The sequence below is a fragment of the Tursiops truncatus genome, chromosome 4 (assembly GCF_011762595.2).
Source record: "Tursiops truncatus isolate mTurTru1 chromosome 4, mTurTru1.mat.Y, whole genome shotgun sequence".
Taxonomy (NCBI): domain Eukaryota; kingdom Metazoa; phylum Chordata; class Mammalia; order Artiodactyla; family Delphinidae; genus Tursiops; species Tursiops truncatus.
Window position 1 is genome coordinate 25,316,990 of NC_047037.1, and position 26,932 is coordinate 25,343,921.

At 44.5% G+C, this 26,932-nt stretch overlaps 1 protein-coding gene and 1 long non-coding RNA gene across 11 annotated transcripts in view; one reads left to right on the top strand and one right to left on the bottom strand.

The window, feature by feature from the left end:
• The window catches only part of TFDP2 (transcription factor Dp-2), a 171,148-nt gene extending 145,443 nt beyond the window's left edge, over nt 1-25,705 (top strand). For 7 of the 10 annotated variants that reach the window (XM_073803746.1, XM_073803748.1, XM_019934283.3 and 4 more), the window contains 6 exons: nt 3,024-3,170; nt 5,943-6,011; nt 10,385-10,536; nt 14,783-14,949; nt 18,934-19,039; nt 19,256-19,477. In XM_073803746.1, coding sequence (XP_073659847.1) covers nt 3,024-3,170; nt 5,943-6,011; nt 10,385-10,536; nt 14,783-14,949; nt 18,934-19,039; nt 19,256-19,439 — 825 coding nt within the window. In that variant the 3' untranslated portion in view covers nt 19,440-19,477. Of the gene's footprint in view, nt 1-3,023; nt 3,171-5,942; nt 6,012-10,384; nt 10,537-14,782; nt 14,950-18,933; nt 19,040-19,255; nt 19,478-25,350 lie in introns of those variants that run through there. The other 3 variants (XM_073803747.1, XM_019934284.3, XM_073803749.1) reach the window with 2 other exon arrangements.
• On the bottom strand, nt 11,535-25,362 carry LOC109549838 (uncharacterized). Its single transcript, XR_004526268.2, has 4 exons — nt 21,502-25,362; nt 18,109-18,662; nt 11,859-12,262; nt 11,535-11,758 (listed from the first exon to the last, which is right to left on the bottom strand). It is a non-coding gene; the product is annotated as an uncharacterized lncRNA (long non-coding RNA).
• Nucleotides 25,706-26,932: the final 1,227 nt, after the last annotated feature.

Below are 26,932 nucleotides of genomic sequence, written 5' to 3' on the forward strand. Positions count from 1 at the left end.
CCATCTTCGCAATTTTGATTAGTAGTGTTATGCTGGCTTTATAAAATGAATTTAGAGGTTTTCTCTTTCTCTTTACTTTATCACAGATTTAATGGCATTGGATGTCTAGTTCTGTTCCCTGAAATTTTATAGAAATCACCTGAGATGCCATCTAGGCCTGGTGACTTGGTGGGGGGTAGAGTTTAGATAGCTTTTTCCATTTCTTTTTTGGTGATTAGTCTGTTTACAATTGCTTTCTCCATTAAGAGTCAGTTTGGTATTTTATGTTTTCTTAGAATATCCTCCATTTCATCCATGCTCTCAAAATTATTTGCAATTATATTTCCAAAATTAAAAAAACCCAAACATCTCTTAGATTTGTTTGTATCGACCTCCTGTTTTGCAGTTGATTTCTGTTTTTATCTGTATTTAATAGTCTGTTCTCTTTCCTGAAGTTACTTTTGTTATTTCTCTACCCTGCAGACTATGATATATACTTTATTTACTTTTATTATCTTTGTTTAGTAATGAAAGTCTTTGTGGCTGTGACTTTTCCATTTATGTATGTATGTATGTATGTATGTATGTATGTGGCTGCATTGGGTCTTAGTTGTGGCACGTGGGATCTTCGTTGTGGCATGTGGGGTCTTTCGTTGCGGTGTGCAGGCTCTTCATTGTGGCATGCTGGCTTCTCTCTAGTTGTGGCACGCAGGCTCCAGAGTGCGTGGGCTCAGTAGTTGCGGTGTGTGGGCTTAGTTGCCCTGCGGCATGTGGGCTCTTCGTTCCCTGACCAGAGATCGAACCCTGCATCCTCTGCATTGGGAGGCCGATTCTTAACCACTGGACCACCAGGGAAGTCCCGACTTTTCCTCTTGTGCATGGCTTTAGCCATATCCCATTGATTCCGATATGTTATTCTTTAGATATTCTATAACTTTGGTTTTAGTTTCCTCTTTGACCTAAGAATTGCATTAGAAAAGTTTCTTGTAGTTCCAGATGGTAGGAATTTTTGTTCATTGTCATGAATTTTTACCTTTATTACCTATGATCAGAAGTTGTGATTTGAACTTTTTCCTTTTTGGGGGGATTGCTTTGAGATTTTTCTTGTGAGCCATTATGTGGTGATTTCTTTTTCGTTTAATTTCCCTGGGCACTTGAAAAAAAAAGTATATGACATTCTGATTTTCAGTGAGCTTCAGAGTTCTCTAAATGGTCTCCCAGCCCCCGTGTGACCCGGCCCAGCATTACCTCTCATCTCCTACTATCCACTCCCTCAGTTACTACACTCCAGCCACACATTTCGTGGATATGCTCCTAATCAAGCCATTGCACCTGCTGTTTCCTTTGCCTGGAATACTCTTTGCTAGGGGTACATATGGTTTCCCTCTCCTCTCCACCGAATCTTCACTCAGCTGTCACTACGATGAGGCATTTCTTCCCAGCACTTCTCAACATCTAACATACATACATTTTTACTAACTACCCACCTCACTCCCGAATATAAGCAAGGGTTGGGTTTTTTTTTCTGTTTATTCACTGCTTTTTTTTTTTTCTGATAATTTGGAAGGTTTGTAGTCTGTAGTTCGGGTTTTTTTTTTTACAACTTTAAGTAACTTCAGTATTTTATTTCTTAAGTTATCACCTACAGACCAGTATCTGTTGATTATGGAGGGAAAAATAGATCAATATGCCTATTATTTACTCCCGTCTCCCAGTTTTCCCCTCTGCCACAGGATTCGGATTGATTAGTGGCAGTTGTTAAAAGACTATTATTATTGTTGTTGTTTTTATGACTTTAAATGAATATATTGTGCCAAAATTGTTACTTAGTTCCTCTGCTTTGAATTCATGCCCCTTCCAGTATCAAGGAGGAGGAGATCAGCAGACTTCCTTTGCTGCCTCCTTCTGATATTTGTGGTTTTATTATTATTATTTCTACAGTGTCAGGATTTCTAATATTTACATTCAGTTCTATAACTTAAATCTCCCATTTATTTAAGTTTAGTTCTATATTTAACTTGATTCAGTGCTCCACCATCCTTTATTTTCATGGATTGATTGGATTTGGTTCATATGACCCACCTGTGCACAGTGAGATAAGGGGCTTTTCCACAATGTAAGTTAACACAGTTTCCTTCATTAAGAAAGTCTTGCTAACCGCCCCTCCCCCCCGAAAAAAGGTCAGCTGAACTAAACAGTGTGTATAGTGATCTGTGTGATTATATTTTGGTGCAAGTTCACTATTTTCATTGTATATTAGTAATGGTTCACAGATCAGCACTAGTGCATGGACCACATTTTGAGAAGCACGTTTACTAGAGCTTAAAACATGGATCCTTGGGCTTCCCTGGTGGTGCAGTGGTTGAGAGCCCGCCTGCCGATGCAGGGGACACGGGTTCGTGCCCCGGTCCGGGAAGATCCCACATGCCGCGGAGTGGCTGGGCCCGTGAGCCATGGCCACTGAGCCTGCGCGTCCGGAGCCTGTGCTCCGCAACGGGAGAGGCCACAACAGTGAGAGGCTCGCGTACGGCAAAAACAAAAACGCAAAAAAACATGGATCCTTGACTTTTCAAAGTCTGATATCCTCCTAGGCACTGCAAGGCCTTAGCCACTTTAACTTCATTATGCCTTTCTCATATATATACTATTGTCATGTATATTAGTTCTATATATATTCTAGACTCTACAAGATATTATGTTTTATACAGTGAGTATTGAGATTTACCTTTAGAGTTGGTCTTCATTCCATCCTACATCTCCAAGCTCCCATCTTAGATTATCTTTCTTTTACCTAAAGAAGGCCCTTTATTTAGTATTGTTTAATTTAGATCTGTTGGTAACATAATCTTTATTTTTAAGATTGTTTTATGTTTTAGATTGCTTGAAAGTATCTAGTTCATCTTTACTTTTGAAGGATACTTTCACTGGGTGTGCAGTTCTTTCAGGTCTTTGAAGATACTATAATAATATTAATTAAATATTCTAATATCCTGTGACTGTATCTTAACCTTTAAAATTTATCACTCAATAAAAATATTTTTTAGCAGGCTTATGACCAGAAGAACATTAGGCGAAGAGTTTATGATGCTTTAAATGTGCTAATGGCAATGAACATAATTTCAAAGGAGAAAAAAGAAATCAAGTGGATCGGCTTGCCTACCAATTCTGCTCAGGAATGTCAGAACCTGGAGGTAAGTGAGGAAAATCTGTTTACAGATAGTAGTTTGCTTTCTTTTACATCAGAGACATTTTAATTTAGAGATGTAATCACATAGTATTAAAATATTCCTAATTGTTCGTTCATGTATATTGTGCCTTTTTTTAGCAGATTCTTCTATGTAGAACTTTAGAACTGGAAGGAGATTTAGAGAGGTCTAGTCTGACTCATGTCCTGATGAAACCGAGGGACAGAGAAATTAAATGACTTGATTTTTACTGTTTCTTGGAGATCTTTATTTTATTCTAATTTCATTCTGAGCAGTCTACTAATAAATGTTTGGTGACTCGTGTGACAGAAGTGCTATCTTATTTGATGAAATGCTGTATCCATCCAAAAAAATGGATCAAGTTGGCTGTTTATTTCTTGTATTTAACCTTTGACTCTAGAATCTGCAACAGAATGGTATGGTATTTCATTTAAATCCTTATTGGAATGTTCAGCTTACACGAATTTTTGGATGATGTATGCCAAAACATTGTTTATTCTGTTAGGTTTAATCATTAGACAAAATCTTTCCTAAGTGAGCATGTGTCCTGACATACTATTTCTAAATTGATTTGACATAATTTTACTGTCGTGGCCATGAAAGGTAATAGACCAAGGCTGAGTACAGCTTTAGAGGTGAATATGGTTGATTTTGTGGGTTTTTTCCGTCCCTTTTTCCCTCCAGCAAATCAAAAAATTTTGGTATTATTAGACTTGTGGATGGAGGGAGAAACCAGGCAGTCATCAGAAGTTCTAGAATAATGTTCTTCATGTGCTACGGTGGATATGTCCTTTTTTCTCCTCCTGATAGAGTGAAATTTGAGGGTTATATTAATTACCAGTAAGATTAAGCCGATAGCAAAGACTCAGTAAGCAGTAATCTATTAGCATCTACCATGTGCTTAAACAAAGATTATACGAGACAAAATCTCTGACCCCAAGGAGCTTTCATACTAATTGAGGAGAGCAGAAATGTAAAAGGAGTTAACCAGAAATGTGATGACACCTGTGAAAGAAGTATGTACAGATTCTCTGGAAAGGTAGCTAAGGGAGGGCTTTACCAAGAAAAAGAAATCCCTGTGCTCAGTCCTGAGGGAGGGGTAGGAGTTTGCCAAGTGGTTTAGGGCAGGGAGGGCTCTCCAGGCAGAGGCACCGCCTGGGCTGAGGCAGGCTGAAGAGGGCGTGCCCGCAGTGGGTGTGGCCAGGGTACAGGCGAGGAGAGAGGGCATAGGTTTCTGAGTGCTAAAGCAGTAGGGACCTGATCCTATAAACAACCGAAGCTGCTGGAGAATGATAAGGACGAGAGCTGAGGGCATGTGTTCTAAAGGGTCACTCTACTAGTGGGTTGGAATTGAACTGACAGGAAGGTGAGGAGGGAAGGTGAGGGCGGGTGGGTTGGAGAGGGGCTGAGTTCTGGCTGTGGCGGTGAGGCTGCAGAAGTGTTTTAGAGGCAGCGTCAGTACAGCTTGGCCTGGCTGGGTGCAGAGCATGAGGGGCAGGTGGGGGCTGCCCTGTCACAGCCTCAGACACAGGGGGAACCCCCTGCAGCATCTTTTCAAATGGGGGAGAGCACAGATTCTACAGTGGGTCTTCAGTGTTTTAGGACTCAAGTGTGGTAGTGGTTAGAAGGCACCATGAGAGAGACTCTCGCTGCAGACTAGATGGGGAGCAAACAAGAAAGACGCTGCTTAGTTCCCTGGCAGTTCAGTGGTCAGGACTCAGCGCTCTCACTGCTGTGGTCCCGGCTTTCATCCCTGGTTGGGGAACTAAGATCCTGCAAGCCACGCGGTGCAACCCAAACAAACAAACAAACAAAACATATTTATGGGACTTCCCTGGTGGTCCAGTGGTTAAGACTCCGCGCTTCTGGTTGGGGAACTAAGATCCTGCATGCCGCAAGGCGCAGCCCACAAAAAAAGAAAAAGAAATACGCTGCTGGAGTAGATAAGAAAAATGTCTTATTAGATGACGTTGGCTTTTGCCCAAAGACACAGTGAGGAATTCATCTACGGGAAATTCAGACCCCAATATATGTTTTCTAGGTAGCTGTGAGAGTGAGGAAAATAATAGTTATTTGAAGCTGGGAAATATGTCCCATAAGCATGTTTCTTACAACAAGTAGGGATTTCGTATTGAATATGTAGCCTCTCTGTATTAGCAGCTGTGCCTGTTTAAAAGGCAGTTAAACGGAGATCTTAAATGAGATCTTACCTCATTCTTGGCAGTTCATAGAGCAAAGGAATTAATAATAGGGTCTCTGAAACCAGGTGGCTTAGGTTCAAATCCTGGCTGTTGCCACTCACCAGCTGTGTGACCTTGGGCAGTTACTTAACCCTCTCTGTGCCTCCATTTCCTTACTGCAGAAGGGGTAACAGCAGTACTTACCTCTAGGGTTTTGTGAAGACGAATTAAGAGAACATGTGTCCAGGGCTCAGCTGAGTGCTGGCAAGTAGAGTAGGTATTCACCACGTGTTAGCTGTTACTCTGATAAGCGCTTCTGTAATAAATAGCAACAGGTACTGCAAAGCGAGTGTTCACTCAGGGGATGGTTGTCATCATGGCAGTTGCCACAGTTCTGCTGTCTTGCCTGCGTGCTCACCCAAACCCAGAAGGTGCGATTTGCCTTTACTTATGTTCGTTAAAACGGGTTGAGTGTCTCTAAGGAAAATTCTCGATATCTCAGAACTGGGACCTGAAAAGCGGGCAGTACTTTCTACTCTGCATATGTTCATGCTATTTTGTTACCTGTGTTTTAAAGATCGAGAAGCAGAGGCGGATAGAACGGATAAAGCAGAAGCGGGCCCAGCTTCAGGAACTTCTCCTGCAGGTAAAGAAGCGGGGGTGTGTTTCGTTACCTTCCCTGCCTGTACTCTGCCTCTCCCCTTACTTGCTTTGGGTCAGCGTTTTCTGCTTTGGGTGCCTTTGAGAATCTGGTGGGGCCCTGCTAGGGCAGCCGCTGCCACGCCCGAGCTCATCACCGTGCTCACGACCTGCCCACCCCACCGACATCAGGGGGCCTCACAGCAGCTCTAACGTGGAACATATTATGCAACAGTTTACTTTTGACTCTTACCCTTACTCTGAACAGAAATTATTTTAGCCCTTATTTGGAACATCAAGGAATAAGGCTAGTTAAATTTTAGGCGCCTTGAGTAAAACAATCTAATCCACCTGTAATACTTATTATCTGTAAGTGACATTATAACATAAAAAGCTTTGTGAAATACCAAAACTGAAGATGCATTTCTGTTTAGGAAAATTAAACTTTATAGTGTAATGAGGATCCCTGTATTTATGCTTTTTTTTGATAACTGTCTAGAATCTGGGTAATTTAAAAAAATATCGTAGAGGCCTTGTATAAAATCATGTGAGGTCAAATCACAGGGTAGATGGACCTTTTTTTTTTTTCTATTTTTGGTAATTGTCAGTTGGTGTAAAAATTCACTTTGAGCAGTACAGCGAGTCATTTTCAGTCCAATCAGAAAAACTTTGTAAAATGAGCCAGCGAGTCTTTATACTTTTGTTTTTAATCAGCAAATTATCTTTATATGAAAAGCTTTCAACCAATCATGAAATCGATGTGGATTTGAACAACCATAGGTCCTATTTCACTTTTGGTGTAATCTACTTTTCAGAAATAAAGGAAGCAATAAATTACCAAATAATTGTAACATTTTTTTTCCCCCCTAAAATACTCACTTTGTCTCATGGACAGAATAGGTTAAGTATTCCTACATGTTCCAGATTTTTGTTTTTCACTTTCTAGACGTGTATTTCTTTGTTCGTTTTTCACATTTTACATACACATCAGAGAGGAAGGAGAAAACCGCTAGCCCTTCCACAGCTGTGCGTGGTCTGGGAAGGAAGGAGGGGAGGAAGCGGGGCAGGGGAGACGGGACAGAGGCTCCCGCGACGCAGGCAGCCCTGCCAAGATGTTCCCTCCTCATTAGGCACCGCCTTCTCGCTACCCTGTGTCTGCAGCTCACACTGGCCCCTATGGGAACTACCTCTGGAGCAGGCGTCTTACGTATTTTTCATACTGGATTTCCAAAGTAGTCTTTGTTGGAAGAGAGCATTCTGCAGCTTAAAAGAAAAACAAAACTTGAAAGCTGACAGTTTATTCCTGTGCTGCTCCCCGTACAGCTCTGCCTGCTGAGAGACCTAGCCTGCCTCGCCGCCACCTTCCCCGGCTGCCTCTCTGTCGTCCCTGTCCCTGCAGCATCTGCAGTATTTCCCTCCCCACTCACAGACCCTGAAACCCTGTGCTAGGCCTTCCTCACATTTCCTCAAAACCCTCATGGAACATTTTGGTGCTTGATTTTTGGCATCTGTTATTATAAAAACCTGTTTATCAGTATGCCTGTAATTATCTGTTTATCAGAAAGACTTGCGCTGGGCAAAATCGCCCTCATGTATGTGGTGCTTTCCCATCCCTAGATGGCCAGCACAGAGGATGAACTGGAATATGTTTTCCCCTGTTTATCTTTATACAATGAACATTGCTTTTTTTTTTTTTAAAAAAGTCCTGAGTTTCTTTTCCTCTACTGTCTCTCAAAGTAAATGTTTATGGAAGATTTCAACCCAGGCACAACCTAGCTGTCAACATTTATAAAAGCAAGTCTCTCTAAACATTAAAGTGAAACCCCAAGTATAACTTCTAATCTCCTGGTAGACATATAGCTTATTTCTTCCTCGTAAAATTAAGCAAGTTGTCCCTAAACAGGAAAAATTTGCCTCGCTGCGGCTAAGCTAGCTTAATTTTTTTTAACAAGGTCACAGCTGCTGACGTCACGTGACCCAGGTCACTTTTACTTACATGGCACCCTTTCGTCCTTGGTGATGTGGGAGAGGAATGGTGTGAGTAGCTTCTGCCTACACATAATCTAGATGCCCTGCTTTTGTCTGTATCATTGTCCCTTCCAGCCAGTAAATCTCTTCCAGAGCTACTAATGCAGGGCAAAATGAATGAATACACCTGAAGCTGCTTAGCCTCTGAAATAGATGTTAATGAGCCCGGAAAAGAACGAAAGGCTGAAGGAAATCAAAGGGCAAAAAATAAGGAACTCAGTCCAAAACAACTGGGAAATGATTTTTGTTTTTTACTATCCAAATAACTTTATATCTGTATTCACAGTGCTTTGCACAAGAAAAATCTTTTTTTTGTTTTTTTTTTTTGCGGTACGTGGTCCTCTTACTGTTGTGGCCTCTCCTGTTGCGGAGCACAGGCTCCGGATGCGCAGGCTCAGCGGCCATGGCTCACGGGCCCAGCCGCTCCGCAGCATGTGGGATCCTCCCGGACCGGGGCACGAACCCGTGTCCCCTGCAACGGCAGGCGGACTCTCAACCACTGCGCCACCAGGGAAGCTCAAGAAAAATCTTCGATGCTATTAAATGTACACAGTATTTAACAATGAATCATACATATATAAGAACTTTTACTTACCGCTGTTTATATGCCACCCTCTACCGAGGCCCTCCCATGGCACTAGGACCACAAAGCTAGGAAAAGTATGGGGGTGTCTCCAAGATGCTTTTTCTAGAAGAGTAAGGAAGCTAGGCAGAAGTATTCAAACGTATAATTCTTTTTCCCAGTTTTACAGTTTCAGCATATTTTTCCTCTATTAAGTGAACTAAGCATTGAATATAAAATAGCCTTAGTTCGTTAGCAGCAGAAAAGAACAAATTAATAAGTATGACTTAAGTAATGTTTGGTAATGAATGGTGTTGACAGTGATGGTTCTGGACACACTGTCAGGGCTAGAATAAATTGGTTTCCCTTCTGTTTTGTGCATTTTAAAAGAGTAAATGTTTACTTTCTAGGGAGATAGCACCCAGCCATTTTAAGATGACAGTAATCTTAATCAAGCTTCAGTTAAGGCCCAGCACCTAAAATAAACACTCGTAGGATAAGGTTGCTAAAACATAGAAAATAATTTAAATGCGTCACTACTGGGTGAGAAGAGGGAACACGCTGATGGAAGGGTTGAAAGGCTGTGACTTTAGGAGCTTTTTAAGCCAGTATCTGTTCCACAAGCAGATGAAAGACTTTGGCTGCGTAAGGTCTTTCTAGCTGTGGAATTCTGAGATACGTTTGCCTTATTTAAAGGGGGGTGAGGGGCTTCCCTGGTGGCACAGTGGTTGAGAATCCACCTGCCAATGCAGGGGACACGGGTTCGAGCCCTGGTCCGGGAAGATCCCACGTGCCGCGGAGCAACTAAGCCCGTGCGCCACAACTACTGAGCCTGTGCTCTAGAGTCCGCGAGCCACAACTACTGAGCCCACGTGCCGCAACTACTGAAGCCCGTGCGCCTAAAGCCCATGCTCTGCAACAAGAGAAGCCACCACAATGAGAAGCCCACGCACTGCAATGAAGACCCAACACAGCCAAAATTAAATAAATAAAATAAAATTTTTAAATAAAATAAAAGGGGGTGGCAGGGTCTCTTTCTTTGACTTTTGATTAATGGTTATAACTTAAAAGTAGCAGCAAAATTCATTGTAAAGATTCAGGCCTTATATACCTTATAATCAATGCGAAGCCTCAGTTCCCTCATCTGGAAGATATCAGGTGGGGAGGGGCTTGGACTAGATTCCAAACTGTGCCCTAAAGATGCTTAGAAGTTCTGTGAAGGAACTAAGCGGTGAATGAGGGCAGAGCTGGCAGGACTCAGGACTCAGCCCCAGTGCAGCCAACCAGAGCAAGGATGCTTTGATCTGTTTTATAAACAGTGGGTGTCCCAGAAGATTTCATTTGAAGAAAGCATTCTGTGGCTTTATAAAGTTTGCATATTTCTGGGCTAGACAATCTAAGGGGCATATTTTTAACCCTAAACTCTCAGGAGTCTGTGTTAGATAAACACTGTATCTGTTGCTGTATCACTCTAAGAAGAGTTGTAGGTGCCACTGGCTCTCCCAGATTTGTAAGATCCTGTTTCTATGCTTGATGGAAACCATGGGTCCCATTTTCTGTGATAGGATATGTTAGACACCATTTAAATGTATATTTTCTTTCCCTCGAAATATATTTATTGAGTTGGATCATTCTCATCTTTTTTCTTAAATGTTTAATTAACTCATAGGTGAAGGGCCTCTTTAAATGCTCTAATTTTAAACTATATTTTAAATGTATTTAATTCATTTACTTCCAACTCACTTATCCACGTTAAATAACTATACGGGTAATTTTGTTGATCATTACAGCAAATCGCTTTCAAAAACCTGGTACAGAGAAATCGGCAAAACGAACAGCAGAACCAGGGCCCTCCAGCTCTGAACTCCACCATTCAGCTGCCATTTATAATCATCAATACAAGCAGAAAAACAGTCATAGACTGCAGCATCTCAAGTGACAAGTAAGTGGAGAGCCAGCGGCAGAGGGCGGGGCTGACCTTCTGTTAACCTGATTCCTATCATTTGCAAAATAAAGAAGGTTGTACCCATTATCCGAGCGCACCAAGGCTAACTTCCTTGGGGCTCATGAAACAAGCTTTTCAAACGTGGAGTGCTGTCATCTACTAGCGCTTGCTTCCACATTCACCCTCCGCAGGCCCCTCTCTTGAGCCTGGCACTGTGCTGCCAGTGCTACAGGCATACTGGTGCCCAAGTCAGGATGTGCACGTATATGGTATAAGTCTGGGCAAGTCACTGCGGTAAAGTAGAGCGTCACTGGGGTCTGGGACAAGGTAGGTTCACTAGTGATGACTGTCATTTATGGTGGAAATAGTTGAGATCAACACGCGGCACTAAAGCAGTTGTTTGTTTTGCTATATCCTATTTGAGTGTGCTTCTGTTTATAATGAATGAATAGACATGAAAGTGCTAGATGCCTTCTCTGCTTGCTTGCTTTCCTATTATCTTATAACTTGAAGTTTGTACTATTTATGACCTTCATTCATTTTACTCACCCCCAACCTCTGGCAACCACCAGTCTGTTCTCTGCACCTATAAGTTTGGTTTTTAAGATCCACATATAAGGTCCATCATCCGTGTCATTGCAAATGGCAGAATTTCCTTTTTTTTATGTCTGAATAGTCCATTTTCTAAATACACCACATTTTCTTTATCCACCCATCCGATGATGGACACAGGTTGTTTCCATGCCTCGGCTATTATAAATCATGCTGCAGTCAGTGAACATGGGAGTACAGATATCTTTTCAGGATAGTTATTTCATTTCCTTTAGACGTATACCCAGAAGTGGGATTGCTGGATCATGTGATAGTTCTATTTTTAATTTTTTGAGAAACCTCCATACTGTTTTCCAGTGGCTGCACCAGTTTACATTCCCACCAGCATGTTTTTCACTTTAACTAAGATTGATGGCAATATTTATCACAGTAAGTGAGAAATAGCAGTTTTCAAAATACAGAATTTATTTGTAACTTATTTTACCCTTCATGAAAACAGTAGTGGTCTTCAGGCCATGACCAGTATCGAGGTCGTTAAGGGCATAGGGTGCAGAGTGAGGCAGACACAAGTGTGGGTTGTGGCTCCCGCATTTAACTGCTTCAAAAGCTCTGTGTCCAAAGAACAAATGGGGATGATGCCGGGGCCTCTGTCACTTCCTTAGCCTTGCTGTGAGGATTAAATAAGATTATGCCTCTAAGAGGTCTGACTCATGGAAAGTGCTTTGTAAATGTTAGCTACTTTTCCAAGGAGTCAGCATATAACTTACCATCCAAATTTGGGACACGTTTGAGAGCAAAAGAGGGCTCAGTAACCACATCGGTGCCAGAGGCGTAGCCTAGAACTGTCCTGGGGACTGGAACTTCGAGCCTCTTAGAGCTACTGCATCACCGTGGGGCTTTACCACTCCTGGTTTCTCCCACTCTTTTCTCTGGCGGTGTTGCTTCCCTGTCTTGATTGCATACAGAGATTATGGGTCACTTAAATAAGAAGGAACCAAAAAAAAGAAGAGTAAGAGAAACAACAGGGATTTCTAGAGTATTTGGTAATTAAGCCTATAGACACAAGTAGAAATAGTAGGGACCGTGCAGGCTGTGATGTCAGAAGATGCATTTTTCAATCTTTCCTCTAGTTGTATAGTTTCTTAACTTCTCTGAGATCTCATTTCTTCCTCTGTAAAAACAAGAATTATAGTATTTAACTTGCTGGTTTACAGATGTTAAATTCATAAAGGACCAGCCCAAATGGTAGATGTATTATTATTCACACACTTAAAATTCTTTACAGAAACATGTGTCTACAAGGACTTGTGACATATTCTCATAAATCTGAGAATTCTAGAGAATGGTTAACATATTTTTGGGAAAAACTGTTAGAATTCTAGTTATTCTCTCTAGTTAGTCTCTTGTTTTGTGGGAAATCATTAAAATTCTCTTCTTTGGTTAATCTTTGAGGTCTAAAAGAGTAGCAGGAAAGTGTGGGGACCAGAGACCTAAGGGAATTAAGGATTCTTGTCCTTCTTGGGTGGTTACTGACTCGTGCCCTTTCCTCGCCCTCCCCTGAGTGGAGGGAAGGAGGCTCTGAGCTGCTTGTAGGAGCTTGTTATTCAGGGTGGGGTGCAAAAGCCTGGTCTTTCAGTTACTTTGGTGATGCAATCCTTTCCCCTTAGCCAGGAGGCTTTCCCACAGTGATGATTACATTTATGAAACCTTCAGCTTTTAACGTATGCCTGAAGTCACCCCTGGGGCAGGCATCCACTCCAGATTTTGTGTGGTTTCTTTTTTTTCTGAATTTCTATTAATGTCCTTATTTAAATTCATATACTTCAAATTACTTAAATGTGGCATTTTGCTTTAAGTTATAAATTTTGCCCTTAAGATCTAGCATAAAAAGTTTTACCCTTGCGTGACTTTAATAGAATTTCGTGACAACGTAAGCCCACCACTGTCCCAGAACTTCGCCTGCACTCTGTCCCTGAGGGGCTGAGGCTCTGGGTGATGGTGCCCCAGGGCATAGCCTGGGAGTCAGATGGACTGTTTCTTCTTACAGTCTCCTCTTTATTGAAAGCCTGTGCTAGGTAGCTGGGCATCCTGATTTGGTATTTTACAGAAACGTTCGGAAACGTGCTGTGTGTTATATACGACACTTTTTTCTTGCAGCGTTTTTACTCCTTAGGCCCTCAAGACAGGATTTGGGGGTTGGTTAGTTTGTGAAAAGTCTTCCATTTTCTGCTCATCTAAGGTATCATGTAGCTAACACTTGACTCATGAAAATGAAGTAAGCATCCAACATGCTTTTTCCTCAACCCTAGTTAGGCCAACTCATAGTAGGAAAGTTAGATGTTAAATTGGAAAGGCTTTCTTTGCGTTATTTTTTTGTTAATGACTGCTTGCTTTATTTGTTTTTATTGAAGTATAGTTGACATACAATGTTATGTTAGTTTCAGGTGTACAACATAGGGATTTGACACTTGCATCCATTACAAAATGATCACCGTGATAAGTCTAGTAACCATCTTTCCCCGTACAAACTTATTACAATATTATTGACCATATTCTTTATGCTATATATTATATCCCCATGGCTTATTTTATAATTGGAGGTCTGTACCTTTTAATCCCCTTCACTTATTTCACCCACCACCTTCAGCCCCTCCCATCTGGCAACCGACCACCCATTTGTTCTCTATGAATGTATTTTTATTTGTTTCATCTTTTAGATTCCACATATAAGTGAGATCATATGATATTTGTCTGTCTCTGCCTGGCTTATTTCATTTAGCGTAATACCCTCTAGATCTATCCATGTTGTCGCAAACAGCAAGGTTTTTGTTTGTTTTTTTTAATGCCTGACTAGGAATATTCCTCTGTGTTTGTGTGTGTGTGTGTGTGTGTACATCCCACATCTTTATTCATTCATCTATTGATGGACACTTCAGTTGCTTCCATATCATGGTTATTGTAAATAATGCTTCAGTGAACATTGGGTGTGCACTTTATGTTTCTGAATTAGTGTTTTTGTTTTCTTCAGGTAAATACCTAGAAGTGGAATTGCTAGATAGTATGGTAGTTCTTTTTTTAATTTTTTGAGGAAACCTCCATACTGCTTTCCATAGTGGCTACACCAGTTTACACTCCCAGCAGCAGTGCACAAGGGTTCCCTTTTCTCCACACCCTCTCCAGCATTTATTTGTTGTCTTTTTGATGATAGCCATTCTGACAGGTGTGAGGTGATATCTTATTGTGGTTTTGATTTGCATTTCCCTGACGATTAGCGATGTTGAGCATCTTTTCATGTGTCTTTTGGCCACCTGTATAATCTACTTTGGAAAAATGCCTACGTGGGAAGGCTTCCTTAATATTTTATCTTTTGTGACAAAGTTATAGACAGCTTTGAAAAGTATTAGATTTAGACCAAAATTTCTGTCTCCAGTTTGCCACAGCTTAATGAGGGCTGAAATTTATGGACTCCTGTTGTCTGTCACAGGAAAGGTGTTTTAATTGGCAAGTGGTTTATTTGAGATGTCATTCTTCTGAACCCAGCAGAATGACTCATTGCCCTAAACGGTAACAATTTCTAGTACTGTAGCTGAGCTTAGGTCCTCATTCTTTTATTGAATATGCAGAGTACAAAACTATTCAGACCTCCCCAATACCGCAGAAAACCCCACACTAACTTTGTTTCCTGATGCAGGTTTGAATATCTTTTTAATTTTGACAATACCTTTGAGATTCATGATGACATAGAAGTGCTGAAGCGGATGGGAATGTCCTTTGGCCTGGAGTCAGGCAAGTGCTCCTTGGAGGATCTGAAACTTGCTAAATCACTGGTGCCAAAGGCTTTAGAAGGTTATATCACAGGTATGTTAACTCATGCTTTTTCAGTGTTGTCCTTGATTAAATGTCAGACCCTAACTTGCTAAAACCTTTCTCATAGAAAATTAAAGCCCACACTGTATGCCCTTCCTCAATTCTGTGCCCTTCCCTACCCTAAAATGTAACCTCTCTCTTGAATTTCTTGTTTATCACTACTTGCTTTTCTTTAGAGACACAAACACAAACAAATATAGTAAGCTGGAAACAATTTATTAGTTTTGCCTAATTCTCACCTTTACGTAAATAGAATCATAGTGATATATTCTTTTGTGATTTGACTTTTTTTCACTCAACATCATGTTCTTTAGATTTGTCCACGTGGTTTCATATAGCTGTAATTGATGCATTTTTACATAGAATTCTTGTATGCATAGAATTCTAGTATGTGGGTAAAGCACAATTTATTTGTTCATTTTACTGATCATAAACCTTTAGTGTGTTTCCAGTCTCTTGATATTTAAACGGTGCTGCTTTGAACATCCCCGTAACTGTATCGCGGTGGCTGTGTGCAAGTGTATAGAGTGAGATTGCTGGGTCAGAGTCGGGTGCATCTTCATCGTTACTAGATGATGCCGCAGCTTTCCAATCTGATTTTGCCAGGTTACATTCTCACCTGCAGAGTGAAAGAGTTTTATCTTCCCAGGCAGGTGGATGTGAAATGGTATGGTAATTTTTTAAAATTGAGATTTAATTCATGTACCATTAATACACCATTTTTTAAAAAAAGTTATTTATTTTTGGCTGCGTTGGGTCTCTGGTGCTGCGCGCGGGCTTTCTCTAGTTGCGGCTAGCAGGGCTACTCTTTGTTGCTGTGTGTGGACTTCTCATTGCGGTGGCTTCTCTTGTTGCGGAGCATGGGCTCAAGGCGCGCGGGCTCAGTAGTCGTGGCTCACAGGCTCAACAGTTGTGATGTGCAGGCTTAGTTGCTCCACGGCATGCGGGTTCTTCCCAGACCAGGGCTTGAACCCGTGTACCCTGCATTGGCAGGTGGATTCTTAACCACTGCGCTACCAGGGAAGCCCAAAATACATTTTAAAGTGTACAATTCAGTGGTTTTAAGTATATTTACAGGGTTATTATGCAGTCATCACCAACCATTATCTCATTCTAAAACATCTTATCACCCCAAAAAGAAACCCCACATACACTAGCAGTCACCCTTTATTCCTCCTTTCCTCCCGGCTCCTGGCAACCACTGATCTACTTCCTGTCACTGTGAATTTGTCCATTCTGGACCTCTCATATAAATGGAATCATATAATATGTAGCCTTGGTGACTGACTTCTTTTACTTAATGTAATGTTTTCAAGATTCATCCATCCTGCTTCATCCCTTTTTATTGCCGTTTTGTGGACATACCACATTTTTTTAATCCATTTGTTAGTTGGAGGACATTGGGATTGTTTTCAGTTTTTAGCTATTATGAATGATGTTGCTATAAACATTCTTGTACATGTTTTTTTATGAACATAAGCTTTTGGTTCTGTTGGGTGTATGCCAAGCAGTGGAATTGCTGGGTCATATGATAAACTGTATTTAACATTCGGAGGAACTGCCAAACTATTTTCCAAAGCAGTTGTACTGTTTTACAATCCTACCAGCAATGTACCAGGGTTCTGATTTCTCCATATCCTTCTCCACGCTTGTTCGTCTTTTTTATCGCAACCATCCTGGTGGATGTGAAGTGGTGTTTCACGGTGGTTTCAGTTTGCATTTTCCTCATGACGGATGATGGTGAGCATCTTTTCATGTGTTTACTGGCGATTTGTTTATCTTCCTTGTAGAAATGTCTATTCAGATCCTTTGCCCATTTTTAAATTGGGGTGTTTTAAGAGTATAGTGAGTGTACTTGAAAATGGAAACACTATGTTTTGCATGTTCTAAAATTCAGATTTTCACTAATTCAGAAATTTTCTTTATGACTGTCCTAGTTCCTAAGACTGTGGTATATTCTGCACATAGAATTTGGATGTATAGACAAAAGCATTCTTTGGCCTTTGCTTTTGCCAGTTTCCTTCATTTATAAGCATTACTACCTAGAACTAATATTAAAATGCCTTTAAAACATGATGAGAAATTCTAAAGTATATTAAGTCAAATATAAGCAAAGAGGTTGTTTTTATTTTGTTTTATGGTTTTGGCCCTTTAGTCACAACACAAGAGTCTGTTGATTGAGATTTGGTTTCTGTTGGATTTAGTTTTTAAATTCGCACCACCCGCCTCCTGCAAATGGGACCCCCTCTTCTTGCCCCTCAGCGACCCAGTTCCCCGTCCTCACCCCGACCCGCTCCGTGCTCCCCTCGCTCCCCCCAGAGAAGGACCTCCTGTTTTATTAGCAGCTCAGGCATCCTAGCCGTCCAGCAGGGTCTGCATAAAGCTCTTACTCCATAAATCACCAGGACTTTATTTTAGCTCATTCTCAGTGAAAAGACTCAGGGCGATTAGGCGGGCTCTGTGGCTTTGATCTCTTTGTGACCTTGTTTGCAGACCGGGATACAGACTTTCAGGTTAGTTCAGAAGCAGAAGCGTGTGTGCCTTCAGTATGTGGAGGGACAGGGTGGCTCTTGAGGAGGGTTGTGAGAACCGTTGTGTGGGTCCTAGGAAAGAAAGAAATGTTGGCTTCTCAGAGCCACTGTGAAAAGAAAATGTGTCAAGAGCTGTGTTCTGGCAGAAGGTTTCCATATATACTAATTGATAACACTTAGCACAGGATTCTGGCCTTAATTTCATTATGTACGGACTTGTTCTTATTGTATGTGTTTAAAGTCTACTCTTCTTCTTAGAATTGAAGGGTTTTTGTTGTTGTTTTTTTCCCCACAGCTGCCTTAGTTCGCCTGGGAAGAAAAGATCCACAAGGCCATTTTAAGATGAATGTAGTCATTTAGTTTACTTTTTTCCTACGTGGGAAGCTTCTCACTTGGTCAGGTAGTGCCAGGATAGTGGAGTTCCCAATCCCAGTACACAGTTTCTTTTCCTTTTTGCACAGTGATAATCAAAATAGTTTTATAAAGTATAATAAAAGCTTATTTGGCAAATTACACTTTCTCAGCATACACTTGGTCTTATCTCACAACGTAAGTCAAATAAGTTTCTTTTTTTAGGAATGCATTTCTGCTGTACCTACCACCTGTGTTGTAAACTCACCGTTGAAAGAGATGGTACTCCTTCGTGCGGTAACAGATCTCAGATGTTCCAGTCACTGCCTTCTCTGAGCTAACATTCTAGATAAGGAGACAAGCGTTTAAACAAGTCGAAGTACAATAAGAATTGGTCAAGGTCGTGATAGGAAAACTATGGTAAATGCATAGAAAATGAGATTGCAAGGACGTAGCCAAAATGTTTCATACAGACTAAAACAGCAACGCCTCTCTCGCCCTCATGAAAAACGCGACTGTGCGTGGCCTTTTAAAATAAGGTCTAGTTCAAGTTGTAAAGCAGAGGGTACCAGGAAGAAGACTAGGCCTCTGGTGCCTAATAGCACTGAGTTCACCAGGGGGCACGAAAGGATGGCGTGCTGGGGGCCTTGGGCAAAAATGTGTCTGTCCTTCTGGCCTAAGGCATTGCGACTTGACTTTGTCTGCACCCACTCGTGCTCAGCTTGTTAACGCCCCGGCCAGAGGCTTTTGTGCTGAGTTCGGCGGGTGTTCAGGAGTAGTACGGCTCTCACTGTACTGAGTGAGCTGCCCTCTCGAGGTCTTCTGTAAGAAGAAAGAATGAAGAGTCTGTGATTGGTTTAATTTGAATTCTTTCCTGCCGTAGTCTGTATTCCCCCCACCCACCCACCCACCCACCGCTCTTAAGTTCTATTTTCCAAGCTGAAGAAACCTGGGTTCTTCCCAGGGCAGGAGACTCGTCCGGCTGTAATTCAGAACAGGCCGATGGCCTTACTTGTCTGTGTTTTCTTCACGCCATAACAAAAGCAGCCACGGAACTTACAGAGCTGCCATCTGTTTTTGTTTTTCCCTGTAGATATCTCCACAGGACCGTCGTGGTTAAATCAGGGACTGCTTTTGAACTCTACCCAGTCAGTTTCAAACTTAGACCTGACCGCTGGTGCCACCTTGTCCCAATCAAGGTACGTATTTTTTCAGGGTGAGAAGGGCGAGCCGCGAAGCCCTGACCCTCCCTGGAGGGGGAGAGCCAGTGTGCTGCGCCGGCCGGCCGGGTCCCAGGCGGCTCCGGCAGGGCTGGCCTGCGGCTCCCCCCTTCCCCGGGTTCTTTTCCCTGTGTTCTCCAAAGCTTGAGACATCCACCACGTTAATGAGCCTGTGTGTTTTCAATTGTTTGCTAGTGCAAACCAAGGGTTGTGCTTGGATGCTGAAGTGGCCTTAGCAACGGGGCGGCTCCTGGCCGCAGACACTCACCGGTCCGGCAGTGCGGCCTCCCACTGCTCTGAGTCCCGAGGCGAGACCCCCTGTTCCCTCAACGACGAGGACGAGGACGAGGACGAGGAGGACTCCTCCTCCCCAGAATAAAGACAGGCGCAGACCCACGTTCTGCTCTTTGATGCTCATGTGTGTTTTTAGTGTGAGCTCTTGTGTTTGAAACGATTGCTTCGGTCTTTGCCTTTGTTTGCACTGTGTGTTCAGTGAAAACTAGGGAAACACAATAAGCAAATTACCTGAAGGCTGAGAGGATTGAGGTGAAAGTTAACGTAGTGTGAATGAAAACCCTGAACGACAGAGCAGTAGATCACATGGCAAACAAAGCACGTACTCGGAGGTGGCAGAGGGGATAGTCCCTGACTTGGCAGCACGAACGCAGCGCATTTATCTTCCGTGAGGCGGGGCGCCGTGGCCCCCAAACCCACGCAGCCCTCCTTATTGCCGAGGTGGCTCCATGAACAGTCCCCGACGGCCGTGTGCCCCACGCCCCGCTCCCTGCTCTGGGCTGCCTTTCACGAGGCGGAGCTGAACGCGAGAGGTTCCCGGTGGGAGGAGCTGTACAGCGAGGGATGGAGACCCTCGTGGCCCAAGGAGCACAGATTGAACCGCTGAACTAGTTGAAAGTCTAGTCGAGGTGCTTTACGCATCAGCTGCCTTAGACGGCTTCTAGAAAGGAGCGAACGCTAATTCTTGAGTACTTAAGTGACATTTAGAATAATTTATAGTCAAACTGAAATGATCACTATTAGCCAATGCATTGGTGCATAGAATTTTCTAGGGCTACTTCTGGAAGCCAAAATAGAATAGCATTTCCACGTGCATTAAATACTTTGCCAGCACTGCCTTTCGCCAGCAACCTAAATCTGGAGTTTTACAAGAGAAGAAAATTGTCTCTATCGTTTTAATCAGAGCTATGCATTTCATACCGCTTTTTCACCTAGAACAAAACAAAGGAACAAGTCCCTATGACCGAGTTGCTTGCTTACAAGTTCCCTGCCGTAATTGTATGATTTCACCCCGTGTGCAATTTGTGAAAATGAACTGTCATTACTTTTGTCTGAAAAGTATTTCCAGAATACGAACAGCAATGTTTTCCTGTCCATGTCACCTTTGGTACATTCTCATTCATCAAAATGACCATATTGGGTTGATTCCTGGGTCAAACGCATTTCAAACTCACCCGATATTCAGTGTTTCACAGAAACACCAAAAAACGTTGAGCACTCCAGGTGACTGGGTGTGCGGTAGATCAGGACATAGACTGTCAGGTCAGAGCCAAAGATGCCGCTAGGAACCGCACACTGCTGGGTTCACTTCCCGCCCCTCTGAATATGAGTGTGGAGACACTGCCACCACAGCCAAACCCCGACCTAAGCACACATTAGTTAAGGTCTTGGAAAGGAGCAAACGATAATGGAAGATTAACTCTAAATCTCTGACTTGAATCATTTGGATTTGCCCCGAGATTATGCATCCAGCGTCTGTGGGCTCAGCGCTGAGCTCAGCCCAAACCGGCTCTTCCCTAAGCCCCGCAGGGGAGCGCGGGAGCCGGTGCCCACAGTGAGCCGGCGGGGAAGGGCCTGGCTGACCCAAACAACCAGTACACAAGGATGTACAACTCTAAGTTCCTTTGAGACAAAACGCATTCCATCAGGAATAAGCCATAGCGCAGACTCAGAGTGCGGAGGGGCCGGAGAGGTGGAGGCAGGTGCAGGAGGGCCCCGTAGCAGCCTGAGTTCCGGGCCACCCTGAGGCCGGGGTGGGCGCGGGAGGGAGGGCCCAAGGGCCTCCAGGGCACGTTCTGCCTGGAAGGTGTCAGCTGCACCATCAGGGAAAAACCGGGTCTCCTTCAGGCTGCCTCTCCCTCTCCCGAGCCCAACTTTTCTTGCCCCTGGACTTGAAAGGGGCCCAGCGGGGACCTGGAGAGGCCCAGGGCCACAGCGGGCTTTTCAGACTTCAGAATACCATGCCGCAGGTCCCAGGGCCACACATCAGCGTTCATGACAGGTACACCAATCGTGAGCACTCCTCTACCAGGTAGCAGGCTCCTTGCCAGAGTTCGTGGGGCACCGATCCCCTCCCTCATCTGTTCTCTCTCTGCTGCTGATAAAATATGGGTTTAAAAGAAAAAGCAACCAAAGACTCCTCTTACCATTCGTTACTGGTGCCCCATCAGTGGCCTCCACAGCCAGCGAGCAGCGTGTGGTGTTTGTTTGGCAGGAAGTGGCCTCCGTTCCTCAGTGACACCCTTGGGTTACTGCTGAGGACGCCCAGCAGAGTCACACTGTGGTCACAGGATGTGTTGTCACGGGTGTAAGGCTTTGCCTGAGCAGAAAGCTAGACTCAGATGTTTAGAAAGAGAAATTCTGTCATTCTTCTGCTTCTCCCCTAAACAGATTTATGTGGTTCTGAAGTTCATTACTCAGTCACAATTTCATATAGAAATCAAACAGAAAAAAAAAAAAAGGAAATTGTGGTTACAACATCCAGGCTTCTCTATAGGAGTAGCACTTGGGGTTATTTGCACACGCACATGTACACACACACGCGGACACCCCTCCCGGAGGGTGCTGGTTACACTCTGCTTGGGGGAAGTTCAAGAGTCCCCTTTTCCCTCAAGCGCCAGTGTATTCGGTAACCTTTCCGGTGCACGGTGTCGCCCAGTCAGTGAAGTCGTGATCCGTTTAGCACCCGCGCAGGTGGCACCAAGCCTGGCGTCTTTGGCCCTGATGTGGGAGGGTCCAGGCAGTGCCCACGGCGCCCAGGCAGCCGCCCACACTTCCTGCCCTTCCCCGCTGCGCGTCTGTCTGACCCGCTTCATTTTCTCCTGTGATGACAAGGTGATGGGAGCAGCTTCAGGAAGTGTTGGCATAAACTGTGCCTTATGATCACGGAGGACCTTGGGGAGGGGCCAGGAAAGGAGGTGCTGAGACGGTGATTCCTCACCTCTCAGCGCTGCCCGCCCCCCTGCAAAACTTTACAAATGACCCCTGTCTTCTAGAAATGGTGGGGAGAAAACTGTCTGCAGTTGGCTGCCACTTTACCAGGATAAAGAGGGTAACTCTCTTCGTTAGCAGAATTTACAGTTGTCCCCATACTCTGCCCTACCTGAAAAATGATGCCAGGGGCAGCCCCCAGGTACACATGAGCCCCTGCAGGTAATTCAAGCAGAGAGAATTCCACAAAGGCGTGGCTCACTTTAGCCGTGCAGACATCAGAAACTCGGCTGTTTGGTAAAACACAGCCCTTTCTGGGCTGCTCAGGTTGTAGAGACAGCAAAGTTTGGGTGTAACCTGGGCCCTGGGACCGTCAGAGCTTAGTGGGCATGGGTGGGGCAGGGTTAGCAAAGGAAGGAAACTGCCTCAGCTCTTCCTACAAGAACCACACACAGGGGGGCGAAGCCTGGTTAGCTTCATGCGTGAGTCACTTCACGTGGCCTCTGATACCTCACCAGGCCCCTCGCCTCGGGCACATCTGTGAGGTGGCCTTCAGGGCTGCACTGCCACAGTGGTCCCTGCAGGGTGGGGGCTGGACAGTGAATGGGAAGATTTAATCCTTCAGTAAGTGTGTGAGTGAATACAGAACAGAAGATGTTCAGGTTGATTCGTGCTATGGAAACAATGACAGGGTCATGGGGCAGTGGGGGAAAGGCTACTTTGGCTGGCGGTATCCGGGGAAGGCCCCCTGAGAAAGTGACTTCTGTTCTGAATCAGACAATTGAAAGACCTCCCTACCAGGCCACCCTACCCCATAACGTGCACTTGGGAATCTCTGCTAAATTCCAAAGGCCCCACTCTTCCAGCTTTCAGTGTACATTTTGGAGTCTGTCAGGGAATTTCTAAGATTAATAAAAGAAAACCAAACTTAGCTACCAGCAGTAGCCATAAACTAAGAGAACATTCTAACCCATGGAGGTCTCCTTGTTGGCTCTGTTACCTTCCAACTGAACCTACACAATAGGAAAGTGAGTAGAAATGGAGAACTTTTCTAGGTGTTTTCTTCTAGTTTTACAAGTTGTTAGATACATAAAGATCTACCTTTCATATTAGATGTATAAAAGAGAATCTTTTATCCTGCATATGGACTAGTTTTAGCAGAGCTGAAGACTACCTGAGGATCATTTTCCCAAATAGGTTCCCCATTTTCAGGCACCCGAAGCAGTGGTCCCCCAGCACTGACGATCACTCCCACATTTATCCAGACCCACGGGGTGTGCCAGGGCCCCTGCAGGACGCCGCTTGAGCGGCCCTCAGAAACGTGCCTCCCTGCCCTCTGATTCACAGTCATACAACGTTCAGTTCATTTGCTTAACTTCCATTCAAGCCGAAGACTATTACCCAAAAGGAAAATAGTGTCTGACGCAGACTTTACCGTTTTCTAAAAAGTTCAAGCTAATGCCCACGTAAATTACATTTCTCAGGAATTAGCCAAGATCTCTCTGGAAAGCTGTGCGTAGATAACCTTCGGGACCCCGTTTTCCCACCTACTTCTACACTCACACTGTGCTAAGGAAGAAAAGGTGAGGGCATAAACTCTGCCCCTCCAGTTCTGACCTGGGAGTCCCTGACAAGTACAGAAGTTTCAGTGGCCGCAGGTGTGCACTGACCACGCTCTTGTGACAGAAGAAAGTATATTCGCTTACTTCTGTGCAGCTGTACTTTCAGATAAAATCCTGTATTCTTACAGGGCCTTCGCTTTACACGAAGGCCTGTGAATTCCATGCTGTCGTGACCCCTTGCTACTCCAGCAGATCGGACTTTGGTCCTCTGCCTGTAGCTGCCTTAGAAGCCAGCGTAGTGGACACGTGGGGGCAGGACTCGCCCCTTCTCCACCAAGGGCCTCAGAATAGGGTCAAACCCTCCCCACTCACTCAGGCATGTGAAACCGGCCGGGGGAGTGACCGGCCCGATGCCCTCAGCCTGTCTGGCAGAGCCTGCCCTGCATCCCGAATCTCCCTCCTCCCGGGCCCCACTGCCTCCTACAAACCCAGCCCTCACCCGGGTCCTCCCAGAGGGCTTCTGGGCTAGCATCAGCGCTCTGTCACACCAAGTGCTGAACAGCTGAGCAGCAGGAGTGGACTCCGCCCGTGGGTCCCGGCGAGAGGCTGTGGTGTCAGCCTCGGGCCTGTCCCGGCCCGGAAGACCCAGGCTTAGAAGAAACCCGTTCCTCCCTGGGCAGAGCCCTTCACGCACGTTGGAGGTCAACTGGCCCTTCTGTAGCAATGTTAGCTTTTTTCTGTCCGTACCCGTCTCAACCAGGAGACGTCCCCAGATCACGTTTGGGTTTTAAAACCCGTCGCTTTGTCGCTTCAAACTCACCATGTTGTCACTTCCCATGCGCTGTCTTCAGCATGTCGGGCACTAATAGCAAATGGCCTGATGGTTCTGTGTGTTCACGACTGGGGTCAAAGATTTCTCGCAAACCCAAAGTCTCTGGGGACCGAGATTCTCTTCTGCTAAGAGACTTCTCTGAGCGTGTTGCAGTTCTGTTTTCCCCAGTAGAACCGTGGCGGCTTCAACCGTTCGGTGTCCCGAAAGGCGGACCCACCGGCCGCGCCGGAGCTCGGAGGCCCACAGTTCAGTACTGTGAGGTCTCGAGGCGGCTGCTTTGCCATCACCACCCTGACGGTTAGACAAAAAAGAAAGGCCATGAGCCCAAATCCCCAGCTGGTTCACCTGTTCATTTGTAGATGTCGTACTCTGATCATGTGCTGATAGGTTTTATTTCCAGAAAATACAGTTCTGCTTTTTTCTGCATGAAGGAAACATCATGGTGCCACATGCTTTAAGCAGTTTAAACGAGAAATAAGGGGAAAATGCAAACACCACATCTGACCTGCCTAATGTAGACTTTATTAGATTGAAGTATCTAACCTGATTATTATTTTGTAGCATTCTCAAACTTTGTAAATAAATACCATTATTTTTATATGGAAATTTTATAGAAGAGCTATTTCTGTATACTTAATTATTCCTGGGTTTTCTGAAATTGCTTCCAATAGGTCATGGACAAGTGCTAATCTGTGTTCCTGTAAAGGATGGTTTAAGGACCACCCACAGCAGAATTGATGGGGGGAGTTTTAAAATTTTGCCTCCCTGGGACCCACCCCAGATGCTCACTCAAAAGCTCTGGTGGCAGGGGGGAGGGGGGAGCCTGGGAAGCTGTATTTTTAATAAACTCTTGAGTGGGTTTTTTTGTCCATTACAGTGTGTCTGTCCATCCTGAAAGATTAAAAGAAGGAAAGAAAGAATAAGCATTTGAAATGAGTTTAAGTTGTGCTTGAGGAAAAAAATGTATCAGACTGTTCCATGATTTGAATGAGATGTACTATAGAAAAAATAAATAATTTAAAATAATTGTGGTCTCATTATTAGCAGGCTGATGGCGATGGTGGTTAGTGAATACTGTGCAGTGCCCAGACCCCGGCCCCATCTGAGTTCCTCTCCCCAGGAATTGCCCTTAAAAGGGAGCTGCCTCACCCAAGGTAATATACCACACGCAGCCAGTGAGGGGTACAAGAGGCCCAGCCGCCTTGCCCCAGTTGGGGTATCTGAAGGGCCGTCTCCACGTCAGAGTGCCTCGGGGAATTGGCTGGTTCCTCTGACGACTGTGTCATGGCTCAGCTACCCTCTAGCCCACCCTGCCCCCCTCACTACTTACAGGTCACGTCCCCAGAGCACTTCAATGCACATCTACCACCTGTCCCACCTAGGATGGAAATGTCAGACATTTAAAAGGTTTTCTGCATTGGAGACCTGTGACTTTACATCTTTATAAGATCACTTTAGAAGATAATCGCCTAAAGAATAATGTCTTTACAGTCTCAGAAACAACCGACTGTAATACAGTTTTTTAGGGAGAATGCTCATCTTCCCTTTAACCAAGCCGGCATCAGAGAGACGAGCTACAGTGATGAGTACAGAGTGAGGCCCCAGGAGCCACCGTGGCCCCCAGAACCTCCTGCTCAAGCAATCTCTGCCTGCCTTGGGAGGGGTGGGAGCCCTTGATAACGCTGTCTTATATGCAGTCTGAGCTGGGTATGTGGTGGGCACGTGGGCAGTCGGAAGGGTTTGGCGCAGTTGGGGGATGGCAGGATGGGGCCGCGTCTTAAAGAGACACTAGGAAATGGTGAAGGAAGCACTCACTTGAATGTTAATGTCCAGTGGGACTTCCCTGGGGGTCCAGTGGTTAGGACTCTGTGCTTCCACTGCAGGGGGCACAGGTTCGATCCCTGGTCCGGGAACTGAGATCCTGCAAGCCATGCTGCATGGCGAAAAAAAAAAAAGAATGTTAATGTCCAGGAAGAAAGGCATCCTCCCTTAAAGACTCTCACTTGAGTTGAGCAGACCAAGTCAGTGATGGTGGTGTGGACTGTCCAGTGTTGAAGTGGGGAGCCAGTGCCCGCCCCCTTTCCCAGGGACTTCCTGGAGTGGTGAGCCCAAGCTGGTAGCAGCTCCTCCCTAGGGCTATTTGGCGAACGTGTCCAAGGACCCATGCGAGTAACACTGGATCACTTATTTGGCCATGAGGACGTGCTTTGCTCTTGTGGCCGCATGGGGGATGTCGTGCGAGACTGCTCGGAG